We start from the raw sequence: 26003 nt of genomic DNA, 5'->3' as shown, positions 1-26003 counted from the left end.
AGAAATACTCAAAGTTATAGATTTTTTTAATACGTTAATTTCAGAAGAATTATTTATTCATTGTGAGAAAATATATATATATATATATATATATATATATATATTTTTAATTTTAAAATAATTATGTATCTAAAACTAATGCGACCTTTGTAAATATTATAAATTATTACAAAGACAAAATATCTCAAAATTATATATAATAATTATTTTTATTTCAATGTTTTAGATTAACGTTTATTTTGTTTAGAAACTTATTTAATAAAATTAGTTTAAACTGCAAGTCCTTTTTTTCACTTATATATTCCATACATTGTTATATATTCTTTTATACTAGTAGTTAACAATAATTAACTTATTAAAAAATATAAGTAACACATTTGGGGGTTTGGGGGCCATTCTTAGAGTTGGATCTTGTACCGTGGAACATAAAACAGCATTTAAAGCTAATGAGCTGTGGACACGTACTATTCCATTTCCAACGATTTTTGGGGCCCGCGCGCGCCTTTTCGCCTACTCCCGCCTTCTCCCTATAAACTATAAACTATAAACTATAAACTATAATAGAGATCCTTCCTCTCAAAGTCTCATTCTCTCCTTGGAAATCCCATGGCGAAGGGAGTGAAGAAGCGAAAGCTAGGGAGCGGCACGGGATCACCGCAGCCGTTTCGGGACCAACCGGATGCTCTTGGTGTAGAAGAGCGCCGTGTCCTGCGCTCTCGTTACATTGCCATACAAAAATTCATCAATGGTACTGTTTATAGATTCATTTTTCTTTTGCTTTTTTGTTTTTGTCTTTGTTTTGATTATGGTTTGTAGAAGAAGGAGAAGATATCATGAAAGGGAGTTTGGAGAAGTTCTGGCCTATCATGACTCATGTGGACAGTCTTCATAAAATGGGTATTAATTTCCTTCACTCATTCTTGTAACTTCCTTGTGACTGCTCTCTCTCTCTCTCTCTCTCTCTTGTATGATTGGTATGAAATGTTAATTTTACTTGATTTCTCTAATTACAAAACAAGCAAAACTAATGTAAAAAATCACAACTTTCTAAACCAAATCATCTCCTGGGGTTTTCTTGACAGTTTTGCTTATTTTTCTATTGTATTTTGCTTCTTTTTTTTTTTTAGTTGTTCTTGTTCTGTTTGGAATAAGCTGAAAGCTGAGTTTCCTCTATTAATCAGACAAAAGTTATCTAATTCACCAACTTGTTGGTTTTTACAGTTAACAAACCCAGAGAACAAGTTGCCGATGCGGTTGCACTACTTGATATTGCTAACACTTTGGTTACCTCAGTGAGATCTCAGACCAATGGAGAACTCACCCCATCTGATTTTTTGACTTCATTGATAAAGAACTCTGGGAAAATATATGGAGGATCACTTCTTGAAAACGTTCCAAATACAAAGATTTGGGTAGATGTTGGCCTTATTGTTGCTCCTATCCTCAGGATATCCCCTGCATTTCACACCATGTATGCATGATGAATGTTCTCTTTATTCACTATTCTGTGATTTCAAGTGTCCTTGATTCTCATATTCAATTTTTGTTTTATTGGTAAGTTTAATTTACTTGAAACTTTGGTTTTATATCAGGGTTGGCCCTATGAATACTGATGTAAAACAGCGCAAGACTAGTGCTCGTGGGCAACGAACAAGGCCTGCTGGACGAGCTTATGCTAAAGAGGTTAGTACAGTAGCATTAGTTCGTTTCATAGGAAATAATTGGTGAAACATATATGCTAAAGAGTGTGTATGTTGATTAAATTGCATGCAATTTGTGGCAGCTTACAGACACTGAAGGAGAAAAGAAAGTTGATACTGATATGAACATGATAACCATGTTTGATATCTTGAGAAAGAACAAAAGTATTCGGCTTGAGAATCTGGTTTTGAATCGTACTTCTTTTGCACAGACAGTAGAGAACCTATTCACGTTGTCATTTTTGGTAAAAGATGGAAGAGTTTCCATTACTGTTAACATGAATGAACATCACATAGTCTGTAAGAGTCTTTTTTTTTCTCTCATGAACAAGCTGTGTTCATCTTTCTTTGAGATTGAACTTAATTAATTTCTTGTAAATTTTCGACCAGCTCCGAAGAATGCTCCTGCTGCAACATCAATAACCTCCGGGGATGCCTCTTACAACCAGTTCATATTTCGCTTGGATTTTAATGACTGGAAGGTATGCAATTAAACAACCGTTTCTAGTATTTCAGTGATGTTTGCTCGAAAGTTTGTGGTGATTTCAAGTATATCACATTGTGTGCAGTTGATGATTAACATTGTTAAGGATGGCGAGGATGTGATGCCTCACAGAAATTTCCAAACAGGATAACCTAGCGCAGCAGTGTCTTGCATTGTTAGACAACAGTTTGACATACTGAAGGAGGAGGCTTCTTATTAGTTAATGAAGAACTGGTCTCATGCTTTTGTGTGTGTGTGTGTGTGTGTATGTATGTATGTTTTGTAAGTATGCAAAATGCAGGGAAGTGTTTGTTTTGGGGTATGTTTCTGGCATCACTGTTGCAAGTTAATGTGGTTTTTGTTATTTTCCATATTTTAGCAGTGAATGAGATGTGAGCCCTTCTGCTAAATGTTAATTCAAATCTCCTGTAAACAGGAACAGTATATTATTCAATATCATATATGGAAGTAGCATTGCTCTGATTTGTAGACTAGTTTTTCATTCCAAGCTCTAAAGTTTTCAGTTTAAAATGATAATGTTAAAGCATTCGCATTCCAAAGTACAAAGTTGTTTCAATAATTCAAACAAAAGATTCACATTGTTCTGATACAAAATTATTTCAAACAAGCTACAGCAAAAGGATGAGCATAATAGCTCAATGCATCTACAGGAGTTATAGGGTAACTCTTTAGCTCATTTACGGATGGATAATAGCCGCTAAGTGAAGAAAACTGGAGGGTAATACTCTGAAACAAGATGTGAATATCCATGAGCCTTGGTGGTTTATATTGCAAGAGTTGGACTGTCAAGTGCTAGTCCCATTGTATTAAGCCCGTTGTCAACATAAACCATAGAGCCTGTCACGGCAGAAGCCAACGGAGACACCAAGAATGCAGCTACATTCCCGACCTCATCTGCAACAAATTTTGGCTACTTGTCAGTCAAATGTTTATTAGGATATTATAGAAACTTATATCTGAATTGTAGGGGGAAGATAAATTGACAAACACTGAGAAGCAGATTTTAGATTACCTGCAAGGAGCTCCTTTTGCAAAGGAGCATTGGCATATGAATAGTCAATCATCTTTTCAATGAATCCAATTGCTTTGGCTGCTCGGCTACCCAATGGACCTGGCGTGTCATGAAAGTTAGGGTTTTTACTGATAAAAACTGGAAGGTTAATAATCACATTGCCTCATTATATTCACTTTGTTATAATAATAATATAGACATTATTCTGATGTGATTTATTATCAACAAATTTATCATCAAATTTGAGAAGCCCCGAATTACTACACTAAATCACTAATTTGGAGTGTATAAGAAATTATAAGTACCTGCAGAGATTGTATTGACTCTGATTTTGGCTTTTCTTGCAGCTTCAAATGCCAGTACCTGCATAAGCAAAGATAGGATTCAATGAATTCAACATGATGAAACAAAGGAGCAAATTTTGATGCTGCAGGGAATATAGAACCTACTCTGGTATCACTCTCCAACGCTGCTTTTGCCGAACTCATGCCTCCACCATACCTGAGACGTAATGCGCACTAGAGTAATACATCTACAATGAAGCAAGCTAATAATTCTATATGGATTGAGCCAGAGATAGTGTACCCTGGAATGGTCCTTTCAGAAGCGATGTAAGTCAAAGAGATTGAGGCCCCACCTGCAGTAGGCAAAATCAGGTTCCACTCATGCTCAAATTTAAAATCAAGCAAAGAAATTATTGTGATTGCATGCCTCCGCAACTGTGAGCAGAAAGTTAGATTAAATCCCAGTATACACAGAGCAGTTAAGTAGGGAGAAGTTTATATATTTGTAGTGGTGAAGATACCTGGATTCATTATTGGAAGGAAGTGCTTGAGCAAAGAAACAAATGAATAACTTGATGCTGAAATTGCAGCAAGGTATCCTTTTCTAGATGTCTCCAGGAGGGGTTTGGTGACCTGCACAAGAACATAATCACATAATCATATAATCAAACTGAACCAAAGAAACAAAAGAGGAAGGGGAAACCATACCTCTGGTCCATTAGCAAGAGAATGCACAAGGATGTCAATGCTTCCAAAATCCTTCTTTACAGATTCAGCTACTTCCTACATGGGCGAAAAATGGCTGAACAATTAGAAGGTGCACAAGATTGGGTAAAGGGCATCAATGATATAGGTGTGACTGAGTAGAAAAGCTTTATCATTTGATCAAGAAATGTCCTATCATTAAATCTATTATTCAATAACTACTATTCTAGAGAAAAGATATAAACATATGTACTCTCACCGTAACAGTCCAATTTGAAGCTCCAGCATAGCGCTTGTTTGATTTAACCTAGAGAAATTTGATCAGTATTAGTGATACATTGTCATTGACCTCTCCTACAACAACCAAAACTGATAGAAGCATAAGGGAGAAGGACTTATTGGCTTTGCATCATACATCTTCAGGTACATCCTCTGGAGCATCATAAACTGCATCCAATGGATATACTTTCACAATTTCCATAAGAGAACCATTTGGCAACCTACAAAACTCAAAGCATTGCTTTCTCAGATCTATACAATTATAATTAATGCTGCTACCACTAAATGAAGAAACATCCTCCAATTATTAAACAAGGGGAACAGCACAAAAGTTGCTTCAGAAGAACATACAATCGGGACTCATCAAACTTCCCACGTCTTAAGCTAGTCTCAAAAATATTCAATGCCTGTGTAATGATACACGAGAATAATCAGATGAGCTCATAAACTACATTCATTGCCAAAAAATAGTAAGATCAGATATACATACAGGAACCCAAGTGCCAACAAGAATTTCAGCTCCAGCAGCGGCAAGAGCCTTGGCAATCGCCCACCCATAACCATTGTCATCAGCTACTCCAGCAATAAAAGCTCTCTTGCCTGAGAAATTTAAGTACATGTGTAAGTAGAAGCCCGGCTTAGTTTTAAAGTTGTTTATGATTGCACAGAAACACATTAAGGAAGATATAAATTAAATATAAATGAAAATATGCTGACAAATTAAATATGCTGGAGAAGAAGTGCTCCATAACATTTTGTAAAAGAGAAGGTAAACTAGAATCAGCAGACAGTCATGAGAATGAAAGAACAGGGAAAGCAAAAGGATGTCAATAAGATGATTACCTCTTAAATCAATAGGCAGTCCAGGGGCACCACTTTTCTCGTTTTCTGTAGACATAGCCCTTGTCACAAGGCTGTTGAATTTCAATGAAACTGAAGTGCGACTTAATGCTAAAGGCTGGGCAGAGGAAATATGCAAAGAGCTCTTCAACTTATTTGCACAAGTAGACACTCTTTTATTGAACCCTGAAACCGCCATCCCTGATGCCAAAACCATCCGAGAAGAAGAGATGTAGGGTCTAGCTGCCACCATTTGTAATCCTGCAGCCACCATTGCCACCATCTTTCACCAGACTGATTCCCCAATGCACCACTGCGAGGAACTACCATTAAAAATAATCAGACAAAGATGCCGCCACATCTCATAATACATGAAAGGATGCCCTGTGGAGCTAAAAATAAACAAGACTGAAACATTTACTAATATATTTCAGAAGAATTACAATGGCCAGAGGAGGTAAATATCATTGAAACTCCAAAACTAAAACTTGGAAATTCAAAACGCAAACATTCCAGGCAATGAAAGAGCTCACAAGGGACCGAAATTCAAAATGTAAAGAACTGCACAGGCCAAATGGGAAATGAATTCATCACCGGAAGTTACCCTTTTTATCATTGAAAGGCCTATAATAAACAATTCAAAGCCGAATTTTCTCTACTAAAAAGAGACAGGCTTAATATCAGCAGAATTCAGAAAATAAGAAATTCAAGAGAGAGATACAAACAAAAGCCAAATCAAGCAGCATTTCCAGTTAAACAATTTCAACTGACAACAAACCAAGAAATAAGCACTAAAAGAAACATATTTTCCTTTTCTTATCATGAATCACAACAAAACTGGATTGTACACACCTCCTCAAAGGAACTGAATTTATAGACAACCTCCAAGCTAGAACAAAACAGTAAAGAAAGCAGGGAAACTAAAAAGGGAGCTGATTGAATTCAAGGGATTGCTGCTTCCTTCGGAGAGATCGAGGAGCTCGAGCTCGAAACCCTATCTAGGTTTTCGGTTTTGGAACTCTGTTTTCAAAATGGAAGAGGCCGTGAAGTTTGTGAGAGCACTGATGGCCACTATAATCTCAGTGTGTATATCTCTAGACAAAAATGTTGATCTCAAAGCATTCTTAACCGCATGATGATGGTGGCCAGCATGACGAACGCGAACGGAGGGTGATCTGGCCATTGGAGTTTGACAGCAAAGCCATCAAGTGACACGTTAGTTATCTTATTTTATAGTAAAGCTCCCTTTTTTTAAAAAAAAAAAAATCAAATAAAAACATAAAGGATTACAGAATTGTGTTTTTTTGTTTTTTTAATCAAAAAATTGTGTTTTTTTTTTAAAACAAAATATAGAGGTTATCTTGGGCTACTAGAACTGAGTCCCACATAAATTATTAATGTATCTTGCACTATTAATACTGAGTTTTACATAAAATATTTTTATTGAAAAAGATAGATTCAAACCTTAATTTACGTTAAAAAATATATTGAATAAACATATTCAAAATAGATTCAAACCTTAATTTATGTTAAAAAAAATACATATTCAAATTTTATTAAAAAAAATACGTATCACATAACACCAAATCCAATGAGATTTGTTATCCTATATAAAATATTCATTATATTACTTGAAAAAAAGATTAAAATCTTAATTCATGTAAAAAAAACACTCATATCAAAAAAATAAATTCAAACTTTAATTCACAATAAAAAAAAATGCATATGTTAAAAAGATTAACTAGTTATTTATACCTTAAGAAGTTAACTCAAATTTATATTTATACAACTCTATGTGGTTTATTTATATTTTCATTAAAAAATATTATTAAAAAAATAAAAAATATTAATTTCTCATGGGATGACAAACATTTGACATTAAAAAACAAATGTTGTATAGTTTACACATGACAACTGTGTTAACTCTTGATGTCAAAAATAAAATAAAATAAAATAAAAAACATTTGACATCATATGTTTCATTGGTAATAGAAAAAAATGTTGTATAGTTTACACATGACAACTGTGTTAACTCTTGTGAAGAATTAAGTACATAAAAAGATGAATTTTATGTGCATCTCATCCATTTTCCATCACTGGTCCTCTCAAATATCCGAGGTCTCCTTCCGGGAAAGGTTTGCGTCCCAATCTGCATACTCGATCATATAGGCCCATTTTCTGCATAATAAGATGAAAATCAAATAAATTCTTGTCATTATCTTTTGAAGAACAGGCATTAGAATTATTATGAAAAATCATCAGTAATCTTTTTTTAAAAAAAAATAAAAATAAATAATTTTACTTAATTAATTGAAAACTAAATAATTGTTATAGCCTTCAAACTTTTCCGGGATAACTCCATGGATATCCTCTTTCTTATTCCATCTCTTTATTGATGTTCAATGAAAACAACAATCAAGAAACTATGCTCTTTGATTAATGAAACAGTAAACATCATGAAATAGCAAAAGTTTCTGATAAGAGACTCAGATAAATTCTGACTTCTATATGTACAGAACTTGGGAGATTAAAAAGTTTTATAAAACAAAGTAGTGATGCAACGATCATTTGCTAACCTTCTTTCATTTTCCACAAAATCAGGGGGTTCTGCTGCAGGTGATGTAGAACATTGGGACAGGATTTCAGAATCAGAGAGTTGCTGAAGTGAAAGAACATATTGCCTCCACCCTGAAGACCTATGTCAGAAGAAATGACTGTTGTTTTATATCAAAACAGTAGACAACAAGAATGCACTCAACCAACTAAAATGCCAACTGATCCTTTTCTCTTCTCATTCTTTTGCTAAGTGTAAATTTGAGGCGGATGGCTGAGCATCAGTTGTACACACTTCTAAACCACAAGCTGTCTGATATGCGTTCGAATAAAAAAATATATGCACAAGAGGAACAAGATAGGAGATTTACATACCAAGAGCAAGATGCAATCTGAAATCTATCTTGCTTTGTATCATATGTTTCAAGTAATTTCCCCTCCCAGCTAGAATCCATAGAACAAACAGTAACCCTCACCCTCCTGACAATTTCATCTGGAACTCTTGATGTACTGTCAAATGAAGCAGGAAAAACTGATCCAGATGAAGTATCTAGCTGCACATAACAGTACACATCAGAAAAAACAATGTGTGGAATAGTTTGAGCATCTTCACAGTTTCAACACTTACAAAACTACTCGGCATAAAACCATGATGAAAGACTTATGGAGATTGCATTTATTATTGAAAATTTTCCACCATTCCATTAAATTTCTTTGCCAATCCATCATGAGCAATTAAATATAAATGAAACCGCTTTGCATAAGACTAATACGTTTTCCGTTATATCATTCTGCACTTGCTTGATCATTCAATTATATGAACTTACAATCCAACTAAATCCACAAACTCTGACTGCTAAAAGGAAAGGACAACAATTCAAAGAACTCTGTTTGACACATGAATGCATAAGAAATGCAGAAAAAGAAGAACCTGAAGCATAAACATCATATTTTCTTTGAATGTAAATCTCAAAAGATAAAAGATGATGTCTTTATTTCCTCAGGAAAGAGAGGCTATTTATTGTTGAACTCAAGGATCGTATTTCATGCAATGCAATAAAAGGTAAAGAATTTGGTCTGCGCTAACCAGAAATCCACCAATAACGGGGTACGCATTTCCATTTTGATCTTTCTTGGTGTTATGCCCAAGGACACATAGTGTTTGGACTTGAAATCTCTCAGGACGACAATGTAAAGCTTCCAAGATTTTAGAGCACAATGGCATTGAATAGCCATCAGGGTGCTTGTGGTATTTTGATCCGGTATCATTGTCAACAAACTGCACAAACCAAGAAAAAAGATAAGTACCATGTTATATGACAGCCAAAAGGTAGGATCTCAATCCTTAACTCCACTGGGTGCATCCTCAAAGCCACCAATAAGATGAACCTGCAGTTCATATGTAAATTGTTTGAGTATCTAATTTCTCTAAACAAGTGAGATACCCGCATCAAATTTTATGGTAACCAGTGTAACAGTTCAATAGGCTCATAAGAAGAAAGAAACACAAACATCCAATATAGGATTTTCATCATCTTCAACAATCATGCTTAGCATTTGTCTGAGTCCCATATCAACAACTCCAACAAAATCCATGTGTGCAACAGAGACCCTGCAACCATTATTTAAAATCACACACTGATCAGAAGATGAACGCAAGCAGAACATTATAATCCATGTCCACTCACATTCCATTTCTAGGATTCCGGATCACAAGGCCCACACATGTCGTAGCCTCATCCGTGCCCACAAGCTTCAAGCAGTTATAAACAAGTAGAATCAGGCATTTGGTCTTGAATGGTCACAACATTTCCAAATAAAACATAAGGATCACAACAATACATGATACCAAGCCTTCAACTTTTTTTATCAAAAAAATGCAACAAAAACATGTTTGTACTCGAGAGCAAATAGGGTAAAAGTAAAGTACAGAAAAGAAAGGTAACTTCATCATACAATCGCTTCATTTCTCAATCCAAAAACAGGATTTAAAAAACCCAGTTTTGATGATAATCAAATAATTGGGTAGTAATCAAACAAAAGAAACAATTACATAGCATTCAGAAATTCAACAGCAGAAACAATGGAATGGGAAAACATAGGAAGGACGGAATACATAGGGATAAGTATCCATTTTGATGCTTTGCAAGATGAATTAGTGACAAAAGCAAGGAGAAAACAAGACATACATGCACAAGATTGGGATCCACAGTGGCATACTCGTGCTGGAAGACATAAACGAGCTTTAATGGCGGAGATTGCTCATCCGAGACGGAAAACTTCCACTGTGGAGTGGCTTTAAGCCGCTCGGCGGCCGAGATCAACGCAGGAAGCTCCAGCAAAGAAGCTAGGATTTCTCTTCCAAGCGGAGAACTCTTTCCCTCAGGCGAGACAGAGATCAGAACTCCATCCACAACGATCATTCTCACTTCGATGAAGCGTCAGCAGACGAAGTCAAAAGTTATACCGTGAAGCTTTATTTTTACATATTACCCCCTAACATTAGTTAATATTTTTCGGATCCCATCATTTCATAAATACATTTATATTCATGAAAATAGATTTAAAAAAAATTCATCGAAAACCAGTCTCAAAATACAAAATTAAAAAAAATATATTTATTATATTTTTTTTAAATAAATGTAAATAAATCACAGGTTTTATTCATTTTTCATTGAATAAAAAAAAACAGTGAACAAGAAAAACCCTTACCAAAAACTGAAGAGAGGAACTAAAAACAATAAAAAATAAAACACATGAAGAGAAGTAGCTAAGAAGACGAAAGACACCGTCTGATCCCTTAGTGCCGTGAAATTCAAGGTGATCACTAGCAAGAAGGTCGGCCAGTGCCAGTTTCGAGATCAATCGGACGAGAGCTGATCACAGCAGGCTCGACATGCTCGGCTGCCGACGAGCGCCGGTGATCGTCGGAATGACCGTGTCCTGCTCGTACTTGTTCACGTGCCATTGCATTCTGTTGTTTTGCCTCCAGCTTTTCTGTTTCTGCTTCCCGAATTCTCTCCTGCTTCTTCCTCTCTGCCTCTTCCTTTTCTAGTTCACTGTGGGCTGTCATCTTCTCCATCTTTGAAATTGAAACAATAATATATCTCTAGCTCATATGTAATTTAGATACCAACCAAATTAATTAATCTTGTATTTATATTTACATATATAGATGTACCTTTTCTTGCATGGTGGCCTTGGTTTTTTCCATGCCGGACTTGGCTGAAGCTCCAATATTGGCTGCTGTTTCCTTCACTGATGCCATTGCGTTCTTTCCTGCTTGCATCTTGTTGTTGTTGTTGTTGTGTGCATGTGTGATTGTGACTGAAATGAAGTTATAAACAAAGTAATGCAAAAAGGAGGGGCTATGGCCATGACACGTAGTATCATGGAAAGGACACGTGCATGTATGTGATTGCTTGCTCAGTGTTCTGCGCTGAACTTGGTGCATGCAGGAGTTGACACGGGAGAAGGTGAATGAGATGGGTTGAAACTTTCTATTCTTTATAAAAGTTAAAAAATAAAAACTAATTTAATTGCAAGAGAAGAGAGAGGCGTCTGTTCTTGTTATAATTAAAGAGGTAGTTATCCGATGCTGGTGCGCAAATCATGGCTGCTCAAGTTCTAAACTTTGTAACAGAGTAACAGACACATGTACTTAAATGGGAATAACTTAGGTGTAGTTAGTATAATTCACCATTGGATGTTTGACACGTGGCATAAGATGAGTAATTTAAAAAAGTGAGAACATTATAGGAAAGTTATAATATTTTTGGGACACATGTCACAATATTTAATGATGAACTATACTAACTACATCTATCTAACTTGACTTAGGGGCCATTTGGTTTGCGGTAATGTAGAAAGATTACCACGTGCACGTGGTATTACCACGTTTGGCATTGCACCGGTGGTAATGTGGATGGTAATATCACATTACCAACTTATAAATATTATCAAGAAAAGTGGTAATTCTATTACCACCAAATTTGGTGTCTATCTTGGATTACCATGGTAATCTTATAACTTTTTATATTTTAAAAAATTGATTACCATGACAACCAAACATGGTAATGAACTATTCCCGGCAATAAGAGTTCCAAACCAAACATGGTTATATTAAATTATCGCAATATTCCCAACCATATAACATTCTCACTCATATTATCACGGTAATCTCATTACGTGGTAATATGTCATTACCACAAACCAAACGGCCCCTTAAGTCATTCTCGAATTAAATTGTCCAATAACTTCTTTTTAAACAGAAAGCATGAAACTTGCACATACATCCATTAATTTCAAACTTTATTTCTCATATTATAATCACCAAAGTGATTTACATTTGAAGCTAACAAGCACAAAAGCACAACTCAGTATATATGCAAGTACAACAAGCAAACTATATCAGAAATTCATACTCAAAGATTATATAACCATTAAACTCCCTCCGCGAGTAAATTTTTCATGTGGTCACTGTGTTATGGCTAATTTCCATTTTGGTCATTGTGTTTCAGTTTGTTTCTTTTTTGGTCATTAGATATTAATTTCAATAATTTGTGTTAGTGCAATCGCACTATTTAATTGCCATGATTTGACACCAAGGCAAGATGATGTGGCAACCACGGTGACAAGGCAAAATTGATGACATGGAGAGCATGGTGACATGGCATAGAGACTTGGCTTGCAAGGCAAATTATCTTGAAGATCTTGGTGGAGCTATTTTTAGTATGTCTATAACTTGGAGGAAATTATCTTGAAGTTCTTGGTGGAATTATTCTTGGAAATATGAAGACAAGATCATATCAAGACCATATTTAGAATCATTGAATTGATTGATTGGAGATCTATTATTGGGAATCATTGAAGACCAAACTTGGAAGATTGAAGACTAAGTTTGGCAAGTTTCATGGAAGACGCACAAGGACGTGCGCCTCTTGCGAGGGGACTGCGTGATGAGAAACTGAGGAGGTAGGCTAGATTCGGCGATCGGGATCGGGAGATTTGGTTGCATCGACTCGGACTAAGCATGACCCAGGGAGGTTAATAGGGTCTTGAGGTCGTCCATGACGTAACAGGAACTCGATCAGTCGTGAGTCAGGGGCCATGTTGCAACCAAGGTTGTCAAACTCGGCCCGGGCATTGACCCGGTTAAGGCCATGGGTCAAGGGTCAATGGGTTCGGCAAACGGGTCGAACGCAAAGGGTCGATAATAAAATATAAAAAAATATTATAATAATTAATATTGAACAAATATAATATTAAAACTATAATTATAATATAAAAAATTACTCAAATTTGATATTTAAATTGATAAATGACCTTATATGCACTAGTGTTTTCTAATTATGTCATTTATTTTAAAATTTTTTTAAACATTTACAAATTTAATATATTAATATATAATTATTGAACTTCTCTCGGAGTTTTTTATTTATTTGTTTGTTTATTGGTTGATTTTGTCAGAATATATAAGAAATTTAATTTACTAATTTTTATATTTTATATGGATGATACATTTTATCAATAAATTATGTAACTTACCCAATTTCAATTGAGATTTTATTTTGTTTTAAATTTTCTTATATTTTTTATTTAGTTAGAATATTTTATTTTTATATTTTATAATAAAATTCACTCATTTATTGTTTTATTTTTTTAATACATTAAATTTTAGAAAGTATTTAGTCTTTACATAACATATTAATAAATTTTATTTTTAAATGCTAATTTTTTTGTTGGTATGTTTATGATATATATATATATATTGTAATTCCATTTATTGATTATAAATTTAAAAAAATAATATTAATAAATATACATGATTTTGTAGTTTCTAATTAGAAAAATAATAATAAATTATTAAATATTGTAAAAAAACTCTAATATTGTGGCTCGATTGACCGTCGGGGTCAGCAGGTTCCCGATTGAACCCTGCGGGTCACCGGGATTAACTACCGAGTTTTTCCATACCCGGTTCGATGGGGATATCCCGGGCAGGGCCACATGGTCGGGTTCCCGGTTTTTCCGGTTGAACCGTAGGGCGGTCCCAGGTCGACAACATTGGTTGAAACTTATGTTACTGATAGGGAGTTCAGTGACTAATTTCGGAAGGTTTTTAAATTAGTAGCCGCGGAGATTATAAAAGAGGTATGTGCTATATTTGGGACGTTGAGGAGTCTATATAAGCTACCTTGCTCGTAGATTATAAGGGTGACTCTTAGTTGTCTCTTGAAGGAGAGTGGGCGAGCACTAGACAATCTAGAGAGATAGTGATCTTCATTGAGAGTGTGAGTAACAAGTATTTATACTCATTTATTTTTACCTCTTTTTAGTTGATTGTTTATCTCCGGGCTTGGCCCCCCAGACGTAGGCGAGTGGACGCCGAATTGGGTTACCAATTTTTTGTGTCTCCTTCTTGTTTTGTTTGTGTGAACTTTCTTTGATGATTTGTGTGAGATCTATGAGTGCTTGAGTGTTCCCTAAAACTCACAAATCACACCGTGGAACTAACAATTTGTATTCACGAGTTAATCACTTAGAATTTTCCGTCCAAATTTAAATGACGTAGCGGCCGGAAATACCACATCACTCTTTTTTTTTATATTTTGAGTGAGTCGGCATCTCTCTCCGACTAGGGATGAGAGAGATAGTGACGTGGCATTTCCAGTCTCACGTCATCTAAATTTGACCGGAAACCCCAAGTGACAAACCGGTGAAAATAAATTAATATCTAATGACCAAAAAGAAATAAATTGAAACACAATGACCAAAATGAAAATCAGTCATAACACAGTGATTACATGAAAAATTTACCCCTCCCTCTACTGAGATTCCCCAGATTTAGATTTCGTTGAAGTTTAATTATATATATATTAACTCAACGATTTGAGGTTGTCGGAGATGAGGAGGAACGGGCTTGAAGTAATAATAATTCTTCTTCGGAATTCGGAAATGAATGATAGCAGGAATGATAAGGTGAGCACTGAAACATGCAAGAGATAAAGCATATATTTCTCTTCACTCCATAATATGAATTTTTGTGTTTTGATTAATTGCTATATAAAAATCTTTAAAACTTGTTTTTGGATTTAATGAATGATTCAACTCCAGTTGATTGTTGGATTATACTTCCAAAATATAGAACAAGTTGTTAGTTAGATGGTGGAATAAAAGTAATGATATTCAAGTAAAATAATTGGACTAGCCCTTTGATTCAGTCCTGAATGATGGCTGTTAGACTAGCCAGTCTCCACTCGGTTAAGAGGACTTGCCAATTTATTATTTTCCTTTAAAGTAGAACTGGTAGGATTCTACCGGTAATGGACCCCTCGCTTTGCCCAACTTGCCTATTTATTTTTTCTCTTCAAATGCAATTGGCAACCTTTTGCCAATTTATTTCTTCACTGACTATATATATATATTTTTTAAATGGCCCCCTCGCTTTTGCCTAACTTGCCTATTAATTTTTTCCGTTCAAATGCAAATGGCAATCATTTTGTCAATTTTTTTCCTTTACTGACTATTTTTAAATAAAATATAAAAAATAAACTACATTGATTCAAAAATAAAAATACATAAGGTATACAACTATATTAAAATAAATACAATAACAATAATCCACTAGAAATAGAGTCTGACAAACAAAAAATAGAAGAAACATGTACAATAAAATAATAAAATGCTAGAACACAATATATAAGTAAATGTCAACCATTGGATAGCCCAATGGTATGACATCAAAGTGTAAGGGGGAGGTCATGGGTTCAAATCTCTCCCCCAACAGTACTGTTCTCCGTACTGTTCATACACTGTTCATCCGGGATTACTATATTATTTTCATACTATACATATACTGTACATTCGGGTTCCAGTACTGTTTAGTACTGTTTATATTCATAGCGCTTGTCGTCTATTAAAATATATATATATATATATATATATATAAGTAGATCCTAGAACATTTAAGTAAAAAAAATTAAATGTTAATGTGCTATACAAGCTCACCTAAATTAGTAGGTGTCACAAAAACTCCAAGTTGTTATTTACTATTATAATTGAGTCTTTTAGTCTTACTTTTTAGTTTTAAAAATTATATTAATCTATGACAAATATTTGACTAACGATGTCTTCCAGACTTGAGGCATCTTCAAAATTTTATTATTAATTTATGAAATATATAATTTAGAGGCTCATATTATATCTCAACAAAAAGAAATACATGGAAAAAAAATATATATGTCCCAAGGTGTACGGTAACTTCGTTAGTCTCTGCTCATACATGAATACCTCACGTGTTCAAACTGTTCAGCGGCCCTCATGCATCATTTGGTTCCAGTCAACACGCCACATTACCTCAGAGTTGTGAGTTCATGCATTCATACACCTCCTCAGTCCTCAATCAATCGCTATTATATATATATATATATATACGATGAAATAAATACCAGAAACAAGCTACTTAATTGCAAGAAGATCGATCGATATGATCACTACTACTAATTATCCTGCAGATTTCATGTTTATTATGTTCATGATGTTCATAATTAACTTAATCCTCCTACTCTTTCATCAACACCCTGCAGTAGTGTCAGCTCAAACAACAAGTACATATCAAAACATAAGTTTAGGCAGCAGTCTCACCACTACCGGCAACAACACTGCATGGCTCTCTCCCTCCGGCGACTTTGCCTTTGGTTTCCTCCCTCTCCCAACTGACACCTCCCTCTTCCTCCTCGCCATCTGGTTCACCAAAACCAACAACAGTACCATAGTCTGGTACGCCAATGGTGACTCTCCAGTTCCCAATGGCTCCAGACTAAAGCTTGTAACATACGGTGTACTCATCCTTTCTGACAATAATGGCAACTCCATATGGACTTCCAACGCCTCCGGCAGTGTCTCCTACGCCGCCTTGCTTAACACCGGCAACCTCATCCTCGCCGACAGTGACAACACTGTAACATGGCAGAGCTTTGATCACCCTCAAGATACTCTCTTACCCACTCAAACTCTCCCGTTGAAGAGCCAGCTACGGTCTCACCTCAATGACGATGACTTCTCCGGTGGTCGTTTTGTCCTTCAAATGCAGGGCTGACGGGGACGTTGTCATGTCCCCTTTAGCTCTCCCCACTAATTCCCTTTACGAGTCATACTGGGCCTCCTCGACAGCTGGGGTCGGGAACCAGATCATCTTCAACAGCTCCGGCGATCTCTACCTCGAGTTCACAAACAAGACTCTGATGAAAATAACAAGCAGCTCGGTTTCCACAACCGAGTTCTATCAACGAGTCACACTGGACCCAGATGGTGTTCTCCGGCACTATGTCTATCCAAAAAACAAGACCAAGACCAAGACATCATCAAAGTCATGGTCGGATGCAGGTAATTGGACGGTCGTTGACTATGAGCCGTCAGACATCTGCATGAGCTTCGGCAGTCGCATCGGATCCGGAGCTTGTGGGTTCAATAGCTACTGTTTGATTGATAAGAACCATCGCCGGAGTTGTGAATGTCCTACATCGTACTCTTTTGTTAACCCGGACAACCCATTCTTAGGCTGCAAACCAGACTTTGCGCTCCCGAGCTGTAGCCAGCTAGCCAACAGCGGCGAGCAAGAAGGGATGTTCGAGATGAAAGTGGTGGCAAACACTGATTGGGTGTACGGTGATTACGAGAATTATGTGTCTTTTGATGAGGATCAATGCCGAGACAACTGTTTGAAGGATTGCTTCTGTGTGGCTGCACTTTTCAGTGGCTTGGGTAATGGTTGTTACAAGAAGAGGTATCCTTTATCCAATGGGAGGTCTGGCACTGATATCATGGGAACAACACTATTAAAGGTAGCAAAAACTAATTTTACTACCACTTCTTCTCCTCCTCCTTCGCCTTCCATTGATCAGACTCCACAATATTTTGGTCCTGATAATCACATTACCAACAAAGACCATAAAGTTTGGATTGTTGTTGGCCCATTGGCTCTGTCTTTATCTCTGCTCATCTTGTTTGTCTGCTTTGCCAACTTCATCACAAAAGCAAGAAGAAGAAGAAGAAGAAGAAGATTTGGTCATGGCAACAACTCCAGCGTCTCTGAGTCAGATACTCTGAGATGTTTCACATTCAGAGAGCTCGAAGAAGCCACCAGTGGCTTCACCAAAGAGCTCGGCAGAGGATCGTCCGGCATTGTTTATGAAGGAATAGTGTTTCAGTTACGTATAGCAGTGAAAAAACTGGACAAGAACTTTCGAGAGATAGAAAAGGAATTCATTGCAGAATTGCAGTCCATCGGCCGGACACATCATAAGAACTTGGTTCAATTGTATGGTTACTGCAATGAAGGCAGCAACCGTCTCTTGGTATATGAATTTATGAGCAATGGTTCATTGACAAGTTTTCTATTCGAGCAAGGTACTGTTAAGCGGGCATGGAACAAGAGAGTAGAGATTGCCATGGGGATTGCCAGAGGTGTTCTATACTTGCATGAAGAGTGTAGCTCTTCAATCATTCACTGTGACATCAAACCACAGAACATACTCTTGGATGATGATCTTAATGTTAGAATCTCTGATTTTGGGTTAGCTAAGTTACTTAGATCAGATCAAACAGGGACTCTGACAGGGATTAGAGGGACTAAAGGGTATATTGCACCGGAGTGGTTCAATAGCATGCCCATTACCAACATGGTTGATGTCTATAGTTTTGGAGTGATACTTTTGGAGATTATATGTTGCCGGAGAAATTTGGAGCTTGAGAATAGTTGTGAGGAAAAGGAAGTGCTTGTTTATTGGGCATATGATTGTTATATAGATGGGAAGGTGGAGTTGTTGATTGGTGATGATGATGATGATGATGATGCCATGCCTGACATTGAGCAATTTAAGAGATTTCTGATGCTAGCCATTTGGTGTGTTCAAGAGGATCCCTCAAATAGGCCAACGATGAGGACCGTTAATCAAGTTTTGGATGGTGTTGTTGCTGTTCCTGCTCCTCCGAACCCTTCCAGTGATTTCTCCAAGTTATTTTCAAGATGTTCATAAAAGAAAAACATGAAAACTTGATAAAAAAAAAAATAATAATTGTCATGATTTTTGTTTTCTTGAATGTTTGGTAAAAAATTATCATTTGTATTACAAAGCTGACAAACAACGCTATCGACACCATTCATCATGGTTGTGACGGAATTTGAACACCTGATCTCGTCTGTTCGACTTCAATGCTAGACCAGTCACTCTCGAGCACCTTAAACTGTTCTGCAAGATTACTTCCTCTGACCTACCTGGGTATCCCAATCTCAGGCAGGCGCCCCAATCGCCAGGACTGGGAATGCCTTATCTCTAGGATTCGTTCAAGATTGTTTTCTTGGAACTCTAGGATGCTGTCCCTCGGAGGTAGACTTACTCTATTGAACACTGTTCTCACCTCCATTCCCACTTATTGGATGTCCATTTACAAACTTCCCGCTTGGGTAGTTAAAGCTATTGATCGTATTCGCCGTGACTTCTTGTGGAAGGGACCTGATATTGACAAAGCCGGATGTAGACTTGTCAATTGGAAACGTATTTGTAGACCTCGCGAATTTGGAGGTTGGGGTGTGCTAAACATCGTGGAATTTAATCTAGCCTTACTGGGTAAGTGGTGGTGGAAGATAATTACTGATTCAAATTGGTGTGGTGCGAATGTGACTAAATTCACATACTTCTACCAGCATCACCAACACTGGAACCTCTTCAATATTCAGTCTAAACCTAAATCTTACTTTTGGGGAGGTATCTTAAACTGCCTACCAGCCTTTAGGAAATGTTTGACTCACATTATTCATGATGGTAAGTCCACTCTCTTCTGGCTAGATAGCTGGTTGGGAGGACGAGCCCCAATTGATTTGTGGCCAGATGTTTTTGCTGTATCTACAACTCCTGAGGGGACTGTGAATGCCTTAGCACCTACCCTCATGAATTTGTTGAGGGAGATTGATCCTTACATTGATAATCTTTTAATCAATCTCGTTGGTGATTCTAAGGACCGTAAAAGTTGGAATCGTACTACGAATGGTACTTTCTCGGTCAAGTCCTTCTATCATTTTTTGATTGATGGAGGCGTAAGAAGTAAAATGTCCAAAATCATTTGGAAGGGGTTTTGCCCGAGAAAGGTGCAGGCATTTACTTGGCTAGCTTGGGATAACAAAATTCTTACCCTCGATAATCTGGCAAAGCGAAAATGTAATAAACTCCCTACTGCTACTTGCTTGCTCGCTTTTACTGAGACATTGAAACTACGGAGCATCTTTTTTTATTCAACTGCCCTTTTGCGGTTCAAATTTGGGAACACTTTTAGGCGATTTTTTTGCTCTAATCGACCTCCCGTCATCCCTAATTGACTTGTTGGGTCGATGGCGGAGCAAGCTCGATGGGGGACAACAAGATAACCCGGGATATCTTATCTAGGGCCTTAATTTGGAATATTTGGCTCGAGCGTAATAGGAGAATTTTTTATGATTGTTTTATTAATTGTTTATCTCGTGATCATTAAAGTTTCTCATATGTTTTTTTAAATTGGGTTTCGTAGCTCCCGAGCGAGAAAAAGGCAAAAGGTCGGAAGAGTCTTCTCATACAGTCAAGAGGAGTCTGGAGTTTCTTGAGTCCAGGAGGGAAGAGATCAGCAGCCCCTAATGTTCTTGGGTTGCTTCCAGGGGTGTTCTTTTCCCTTGGAGTTGTTCCTTCTTTTGGTTCCTTCCACTTCTAGTGGACTTTGTTTTTGCTTGTGTTGCTTGGACTTTGTTCGGCATTTTTTGCCGTTGCACTACTTGCTTGTAGTCTTCTTGGTTTGTTTTTCCAGTTCTGTACTACTCTTTTGATTTTAATAAATTGTGGTTTATCCACTTTATCAAAAAGTAATTAATTGGCCATCGGTATTCATAGCCTATTAGACTAATCTTTAATGTGCAGCCGAACATGGGGCCAAATAACTATTGCAGGTTTAAGGCACATAGAATATTTAGAAAGCTCTTACATGTTGTATTTATGATTTGTTCATTTTGATTAAAAAAACAATTGTGATGAAATTATGTGTGAAATTAATATTATGGTTTGTAGCCGTGATCTTATTTTTCTCGCAAGTTTAAAGTTGAGGATTTAAATTTTTTTTTTTTTAAAAAAAAAAAAGTGGATAAACCACTGATTTATTGAAAGAAAAGATAAGAGTACAAATAGTTAAGTCCTCTCACCAGAAGTGAGGGAATAGAGTACAGCTAAAAAACAGGGAAGCATAAAGTAAATAAGAGTCTAAGCATGCGGAAGACATCGTCTGGCATCTCAGGCCTGTCTAGAAATGTAGAAGGAGTAACTACTCCTGGGCTGCATTATGGTCGGAGTCGCTAGTAGGATTAGAGGTTCTGGCGCTATAGAAGTTGAGTGAGCTCTTGATTTTCTGTAATGCTTCATTGAGATTTTGTTGATACCTATCAGCAGCTGTAGAGAGCCAAGAGAGAAGCATATTAGCAGTTGTATAAATAATATTGAGATGCGATGATGCAGTCAAATGAAATATGCGATTGTTTCTTTCGAGCCAGACATTCCACAATATTGCACGGGAAGTGAGATCCCAGAGGATTCGGTGTTGAGGGGCTAAGGATGGTATCCAATTGGTCCACAGTAAGGGAATTCTTTGTGGAAGAGAGTGTAATTCTAAAATTTGAGAAAAAAATGCCCAGATGCGTTTGGAGAAAACACAGTCGATGAAAAGATGTTGAAGATTCTCAGAGGCACTGTGGCAAAGGACACAGGTATCGGTGGAGTTTTGAAAGTTGTAACCTTTATTGAAAAGATTTGCTAGAAGGAGGATTTTGTCCTCCCCAACAAGCCAGCAGAAAAGAGTGAGGATTTAAATTTTTGCTTGAGTGTTTATGATTTGGCCATATATATGAAAATTCCTAATTTTCATTGATATAATTAAAGCATGCAAAGATGGCTATGCTAAAGTTATTTTTCTCTTCGAAGCATTTGGGTGGATGGGTGTGCTCCTGCGGACATCTGGCCTCATTTGTTCCAACCTTCCACTCTTAGGGAGATCACGGTTCGGGATTATTTGAGCAGCAATTCGGTGTCTCCTTTGAGCAACTCCCCTGAGTGGAGCACTCTCATCAATAGAGCCATTGAGCTTTCCTCTGGAGCATGATGAAAAACGTTGGTCCCTCACGGCCAATGGTAATTTCTCAGTCAAATCGTTCTACAATTTTTTGAATGAAAACGGGTTGAGGTGTTCCAAGTCACCTATTATCTTGAAAAGCATATGCCCGAAAAAAATTAATCTGTTCAACTGGCTTGCTTGGGATTACAAGATCTTGACACTGGATAACTTAGCTTTGCGTCGATGCAATTTCCTTCATTCTGCTACTTGTGTGATGTGTCACGCGGCAATTGAAACGGATGATCATCTCCTTCTCCATTGCTCCTTCGCCTCGCATATCTGGAATTTTTTTGGGCAACTTTTTGGGATCTTCCCTTCCCCTAGATCCCTCTCGGACCTTTGGGGAAACTGGAGAAGCAATCTGTCTAAAAATCTAATCCCGTTTTGGGATTTGCTTGCGAGAGCTATTAATTGGAATATCTGGCTTGAAAAGAAATGCTCGTATCTTTAATTCCAATTGCCTGTCGACTGTTGCAATTATTTTAAAGATTATTTGCATGATAATTTCATGGTTCGATGCAGCCCCTGAAGCTAAAAAGGCGAAACTTGAGGAACCTGTGTCAAAGATAAATAGGAGTCTGGATTTCCTGAGTTCCAGAGATGTGGTGCAGGATGCCCCGTCATCGAGACCTTCTTCCCCGGGCGAGATTTAGTCTTTTTACTTGTATCCCTAAAGGAGCTTCCCTTCCTTTAGGTGTTTTCCCCTTCTTTCTCTCTGGCTTTTGTTTTGTCTGTTGTTTTCTCAACCACTTCTGGTGGTTTATTTTGTATGAGCCTCTGCTCCTTTTGGTGTTTCTTTCTTAATGAACGAGGTTTATCCACTTTTTTTCAAAAGTTATTTTTTTCTCATTCCTTACATCCGTATCAATCAACAATCTTTTATTCCCTTACAGAAAATGTGGTGCTATTATTTTGTTATATATATATATATATATTTCACTTGATTAGTTATGTTTTTAAGTAATAATACAAAAATAGCTGATACATACATATACACACATTTTACATGTTAACTTATGTTGTATATTTTGTTTTAAATTATATATACGAATTTTATGTTTTGGAAATAATATATTAATTAAAACATTATTTTATTCATGCCTCTCTCAAAGATATTCAAAATCCTTGAAACTTTAAAATATTCAAACTAAGGGGAAAATATTATATATGAATAAATTGGTACCTAGGGTGAGCTCCAAAGAACCTTTGGTCGGGCATTTTTGGCGATCCCATCACCCTCAGGATCGGTCAACAACCTCATTCTATTTTTTCTTGTTAGAAAATAACAAATAGGTTTACTGTGATCAAATTGTGTCTCTCAACACTCATAAATAAGATAGCATGATCTAGAACCTATCGCTGAACAAAAAATTCACCATGTGTTCCTTTTATGGCTTTCTTATTGACTGGGGACTTGATGCCTAGTCACAAGCACCCTGCTAAAGACTAGTTGCCCCTGAAAGATCAACCTCTTTCAACTGGTTGGCATAAAACAACAAAATTCTTACACTTGAAAAATCTTTTTTGTCGGGAGATGCAACAAGCTCTCAACAGTTATCTATGCCCTCTGCCATGCGGCCATTGAAACTACAGACCATCTCTTTATCATATATCCCTTCACAATGTTCATTTGGAGGCACTTAACTCAGATCCTTTGGCACCCCAAACTCCACAAGTTTCTAGAGGGTCCCTAAGGCATTTGGCTTTGGCAGCAAAACTCTCCCAAAAACAGCCTTTTGGGAGTTTTAAGTCAAAGCAATTATGTAGCATATTTGATTTATGACAAATGATTGCATCCTCAATTGTAAAATATGTTTTAATGTTCCAATTATTAGAAAAATCAATCACATATTTCTCTTATATTTTTTTTTCATGTTCTATAGTTAAAAGACAGAAAAAAAGCACTTGATGAAGCTGTGAAGAAAAAAAAATATAGTTTTCAAGGTCTTTCACACATTAAGAGTGTGCCCGTGACTCCCATCCAAACTCGACTGTCAGCATATAACTCTTTACCCCTTGTTTGGTTGGAGATTTTTGGAGGGGTGAGGGGGACTTAGTAGGGGTAAAGGTTGTTTGGTTGGGGGAGTGAGGAGGAGGAGGAGGAGTTTGGAGGGATATTTCACTCCAAACTCCTAATATCCCACCCCTCCAAATCGGGGTCTTTTGGAGGGGTGGGATTATTAAAACAAATTTTAATGTTTAAATCTTTATGAAAAGACCAAAGTATCCTTTATAAATTTGAGAAATTACGATAGTATTCTTTTTAAATATAATTTCATAATAATAATAATTATTATTATTGTTTGTCTTATTTTTTAATATGTCAATTGAAGATTAATAATAATATTTTCTTAAATAATAATAATAATAATAATAATAATATAAGAATGATAAACAAATATAAAAAATTGAGTTATACCAATAATATTATTACTAATATTAATCTTAATTTTAATATTAACAAAGTTTGTACAAAATAATCTTTTAGATATGTATAAAAAAGTATTATGATCAATTTTATATAAAAGGATAAATTAGTAAAATACACATCAGATCTCTCCTCACTCCTCCTTACCCCTTCTTCTAACTAAACAAAAAAAATAGATTACCCCTCCACACCCCTCCATTGAATCAAACATAAAATTTTTTTTCAAATCCTCCATACTCCCCCTCACCCCTCCCCTCCCCCCTTCCCTACTGAACCAAACAAAGCTTAGTGTCTCTCATGCCTGGATCGAGATCCCGCCCTTATGTTTTGGGGTTGTTATATAGTTTTGTTTTGGTTCTTTGTTGCTCTCTGTGCTTCAGTTTTTTGTTTGTTTGCTTCCGTATCAAGTGGACGCTTGTTCAGTTTATATAATATCAAAAATAAATAAATCATGAATTTATTAAAGAACTTGTTCAGTTATATTCTACATCTGTATTTGTTTCTTTTCTTAATAAATTCATAGTTTATCAACACCTTTCTCATAAAAAAAACATAGTAATTTAACTATGGTCAATCCAACCAATAAGCCTCGAGTGTGCATAAAGATTTAAAGTCACGTTGTTTAGCACGAATCCATCCATATGTTTCAACAAAAAAAACAATAAAAAAATTTGATTTATCTTATTAAAATTTAATTTGAGTTGGACCATGATAAATTTAAATTAAGCTCAACCCAGCTTTGGTCAGCTTTAACCTAGTTGGTCCACCTACCGTCAATCATCATCTAGAATGCAAGAGCCAATTTGATTTGTGTTAACTATTATATTATTTGCAGTTATAATTGTTATATTTTATTTATTATATATATATATATTTTTTTAAATGATGATATAGTTTATATTATAAATAAAATTATAAAATCCCTTCCAATAATATCACAACACAATAACTTTAAAAAAAATCAAGAGAAAATTAAAAAAATAATAATAAAAAGACCATAGTAATTTCTGAGATTTACAAAATAAAGAATGAGTTTTTTTAAAAATTTTATAATGTGTAATTTTTTAGATTTATAAAAAAAACTCTGACCAAGCTATCAGTGGTGTTAACTCAAATGAGTAAAATCGTTATTTCATTTTTAAATTAATTTATATAATATCTTTTAAAAAATTCTACTAAATTAAAAAATTTAAATTCCAAAAAATCAAACAAAATCATGTTGAAAAATCATATTTTTTTTATACAAATATATGAATAAACAATTTTACTAATATAAAAAATTGACAAAGTTAACATCATTGACGATTTTTCCTTTTTTTCGTAAATCTGACAAACCACACAATATAAAATCGGAAAAAAAAAACCTCACTCTTTATTTTACAAATCTAGTTTTTTTTAATTTTATTTTTCTCAAAAATAAATTATTATCGATACAATAATTTCTAAAAAAATACACGAATTATATATAAATATAAATAGTGCTGAAGGGCATTTCTGACATTTACTGTTTCAT

The 26003-nt window shown here is 35.8% G+C and overlaps 5 protein-coding genes across 8 annotated transcripts; 2 read left to right on the top strand and 3 right to left on the bottom strand.

The window, feature by feature from the left end:
* The first annotated feature begins 588 nt into the window (after positions 1-588).
* LOC120262246 (non-structural maintenance of chromosomes element 4 homolog A-like) lies at positions 589-2655 on the top strand. 3 transcript variants are annotated; one of them, XR_005536731.1, is made up of 7 exons: positions 589-748; positions 817-897; positions 1222-1471; positions 1593-1683; positions 1784-1945; positions 2091-2182; positions 2270-2655. XR_005536731.1 is itself a non-coding variant. In XM_039270328.1 (7 exons), exons 1-7 carry the CDS (start codon positions 607-609, stop codon positions 2333-2335), a joined length of 927 nt encoding a protein of 308 aa, XP_039126262.1. In that variant the 5' UTR covers positions 589-606; the 3' UTR covers positions 2336-2655. The 3 variants fall into 3 exon arrangements, 2 of the variants coding, with proteins under 2 accessions (XP_039126262.1, XP_039126261.1); XM_039270328.1 differs by having other exon boundaries at positions 829-897; positions 1784-2000; XM_039270327.1 differs by having other exon boundaries at positions 1784-2000.
* Positions 2656-2744: 89 nt separating this feature from the next.
* Positions 2745-6389, bottom strand: LOC120262245 (enoyl-[acyl-carrier-protein] reductase [NADH] 1, chloroplastic-like). 2 transcript variants are annotated; one of them, XM_039270324.1, is made up of 13 exons: positions 6178-6389; positions 5329-5648; positions 4976-5085; positions 4837-4892; positions 4622-4706; positions 4466-4513; positions 4210-4284; positions 4023-4134; positions 3803-3854; positions 3667-3718; positions 3523-3580; positions 3218-3316; positions 2745-3099 (listed from the first exon to the last, which is right to left on the bottom strand). In XM_039270324.1, the coding sequence occupies exons 2-13, from the start codon at positions 5606-5608 to the stop codon at positions 2969-2971; spliced, it is 1158 nt and encodes a 385-aa protein (XP_039126258.1). In that variant the 5' UTR covers positions 5609-5648; positions 6178-6389; the 3' UTR covers positions 2745-2968. The 2 variants fall into 2 exon arrangements, with proteins under 2 accessions (XP_039126258.1, XP_039126260.1); XM_039270326.1 differs by having other exon boundaries at positions 5329-5638.
* An 892-nt stretch (positions 6390-7281) lies between these two features.
* LOC120260373 (protein N-terminal asparagine amidohydrolase) lies at positions 7282-10330 on the bottom strand. The gene is made up of 8 exons (XM_039267838.1): positions 10068-10330; positions 9567-9631; positions 9391-9490; positions 9229-9267; positions 8966-9157; positions 8254-8432; positions 7902-8021; positions 7282-7503 (listed from the first exon to the last, which is right to left on the bottom strand). The coding sequence occupies exons 1-8, from the start codon at positions 10299-10301 to the stop codon at positions 7431-7433; spliced, it is 1002 nt and encodes a 333-aa protein (XP_039123772.1). The 5' UTR covers positions 10302-10330; the 3' UTR covers positions 7282-7430.
* A 279-nt stretch (positions 10331-10609) lies between these two features.
* On the bottom strand, positions 10610-11177 carry LOC120262322 (11 kDa late embryogenesis abundant protein). The gene is made up of 2 exons (XM_039270411.1): positions 11060-11177; positions 10610-10960 (listed from the first exon to the last, which is right to left on the bottom strand). Exons 1-2 carry the CDS (start codon positions 11165-11167, stop codon positions 10706-10708), a joined length of 363 nt encoding a protein of 120 aa, XP_039126345.1. The 5' UTR covers positions 11168-11177; the 3' UTR covers positions 10610-10705.
* Positions 11178-16914: 5737 nt separating this feature from the next.
* LOC120261953 (G-type lectin S-receptor-like serine/threonine-protein kinase LECRK3) lies at positions 16915-18917 on the top strand. The gene has a single exon (XM_039269974.1). It carries the CDS (start codon positions 16929-16931, stop codon positions 18915-18917), a length of 1989 nt encoding a protein of 662 aa, XP_039125908.1. The 5' UTR covers positions 16915-16928.
* Positions 18918-26003: the final 7086 nt, after the last annotated feature.

Source organism: Dioscorea cayenensis, chromosome 5, assembly GCF_009730915.1.
Source record: "Dioscorea cayenensis subsp. rotundata cultivar TDr96_F1 chromosome 5, TDr96_F1_v2_PseudoChromosome.rev07_lg8_w22 25.fasta, whole genome shotgun sequence".
In the NCBI taxonomy this organism is placed as follows: Eukaryota; Viridiplantae; Streptophyta; class Magnoliopsida; order Dioscoreales; family Dioscoreaceae; genus Dioscorea; species Dioscorea cayenensis.
Note: the sequence above shows the minus strand (reverse complement) of the source record. Positions and strands in the feature narration are given on the sequence as shown.

Coding starts and splice junctions, on each gene's coding strand:
- LOC120262246 (XM_039270327.1), top strand. CDS start 607: ATGGCGAAGGGAGTGAAGAAGCGAAAGCTAGGGAGCGGCACGGGATCA. Junction 1,472..1,592: donor TCCCCTGCATTTCACACCAT/GTATGCATGATG, acceptor GTTTTATATCAG/GGTTGGCCCTATGAATACTG. Junction 1,684..1,783: donor GACGAGCTTATGCTAAAGAG/GTTAGTACAGTA, acceptor AATTTGTGGCAG/CTTACAGACACTGAAGGAGA.
- LOC120262245 (XM_039270324.1), bottom strand. CDS start 5,608: ATGGTGGCAATGGTGGCTGCAGGATTACAAATGGTGGCAGCTAGACCC. Junction 4,893..4,975: donor TTGTTGGCACTTGGGTTCCT/GTATGTATATCT, acceptor ATCATTACACAG/GCATTGAATATTTTTGAGAC. Junction 3,719..3,802: donor TCTGAAAGGACCATTCCAGG/GTACACTATCTC, acceptor ATTACGTCTCAG/GTATGGTGGAGGCATGAGTT.
- LOC120260373 (XM_039267838.1), bottom strand. CDS start 10,301: ATGATCGTTGTGGATGGAGTTCTGATCTCTGTCTCGCCTGAGGGAAAG. Junction 9,158..9,228: donor TTGAGGATGCACCCAGTGGA/GTTAAGGATTGA, acceptor TGGTTTGTGCAG/TTTGTTGACAATGATACCGG. Junction 7,504..7,901: donor TTTGTGGAAAATGAAAGAAG/GTTAGCAAATGA, acceptor CTTATTATGCAG/AAAATGGGCCTATATGATCG.
- LOC120262322 (XM_039270411.1), bottom strand. CDS start 11,167: ATGCAAGCAGGAAAGAACGCAATGGCATCAGTGAAGGAAACAGCAGCC. Junction 10,961..11,059: donor AGGCCACCATGCAAGAAAAG/GTACATCTATAT, acceptor TCAATTTCAAAG/ATGGAGAAGATGACAGCCCA.
- LOC120261953 (XM_039269974.1), top strand. CDS start 16,929: ATGACGATGACTTCTCCGGTGGTCGTTTTGTCCTTCAAATGCAGGGCT.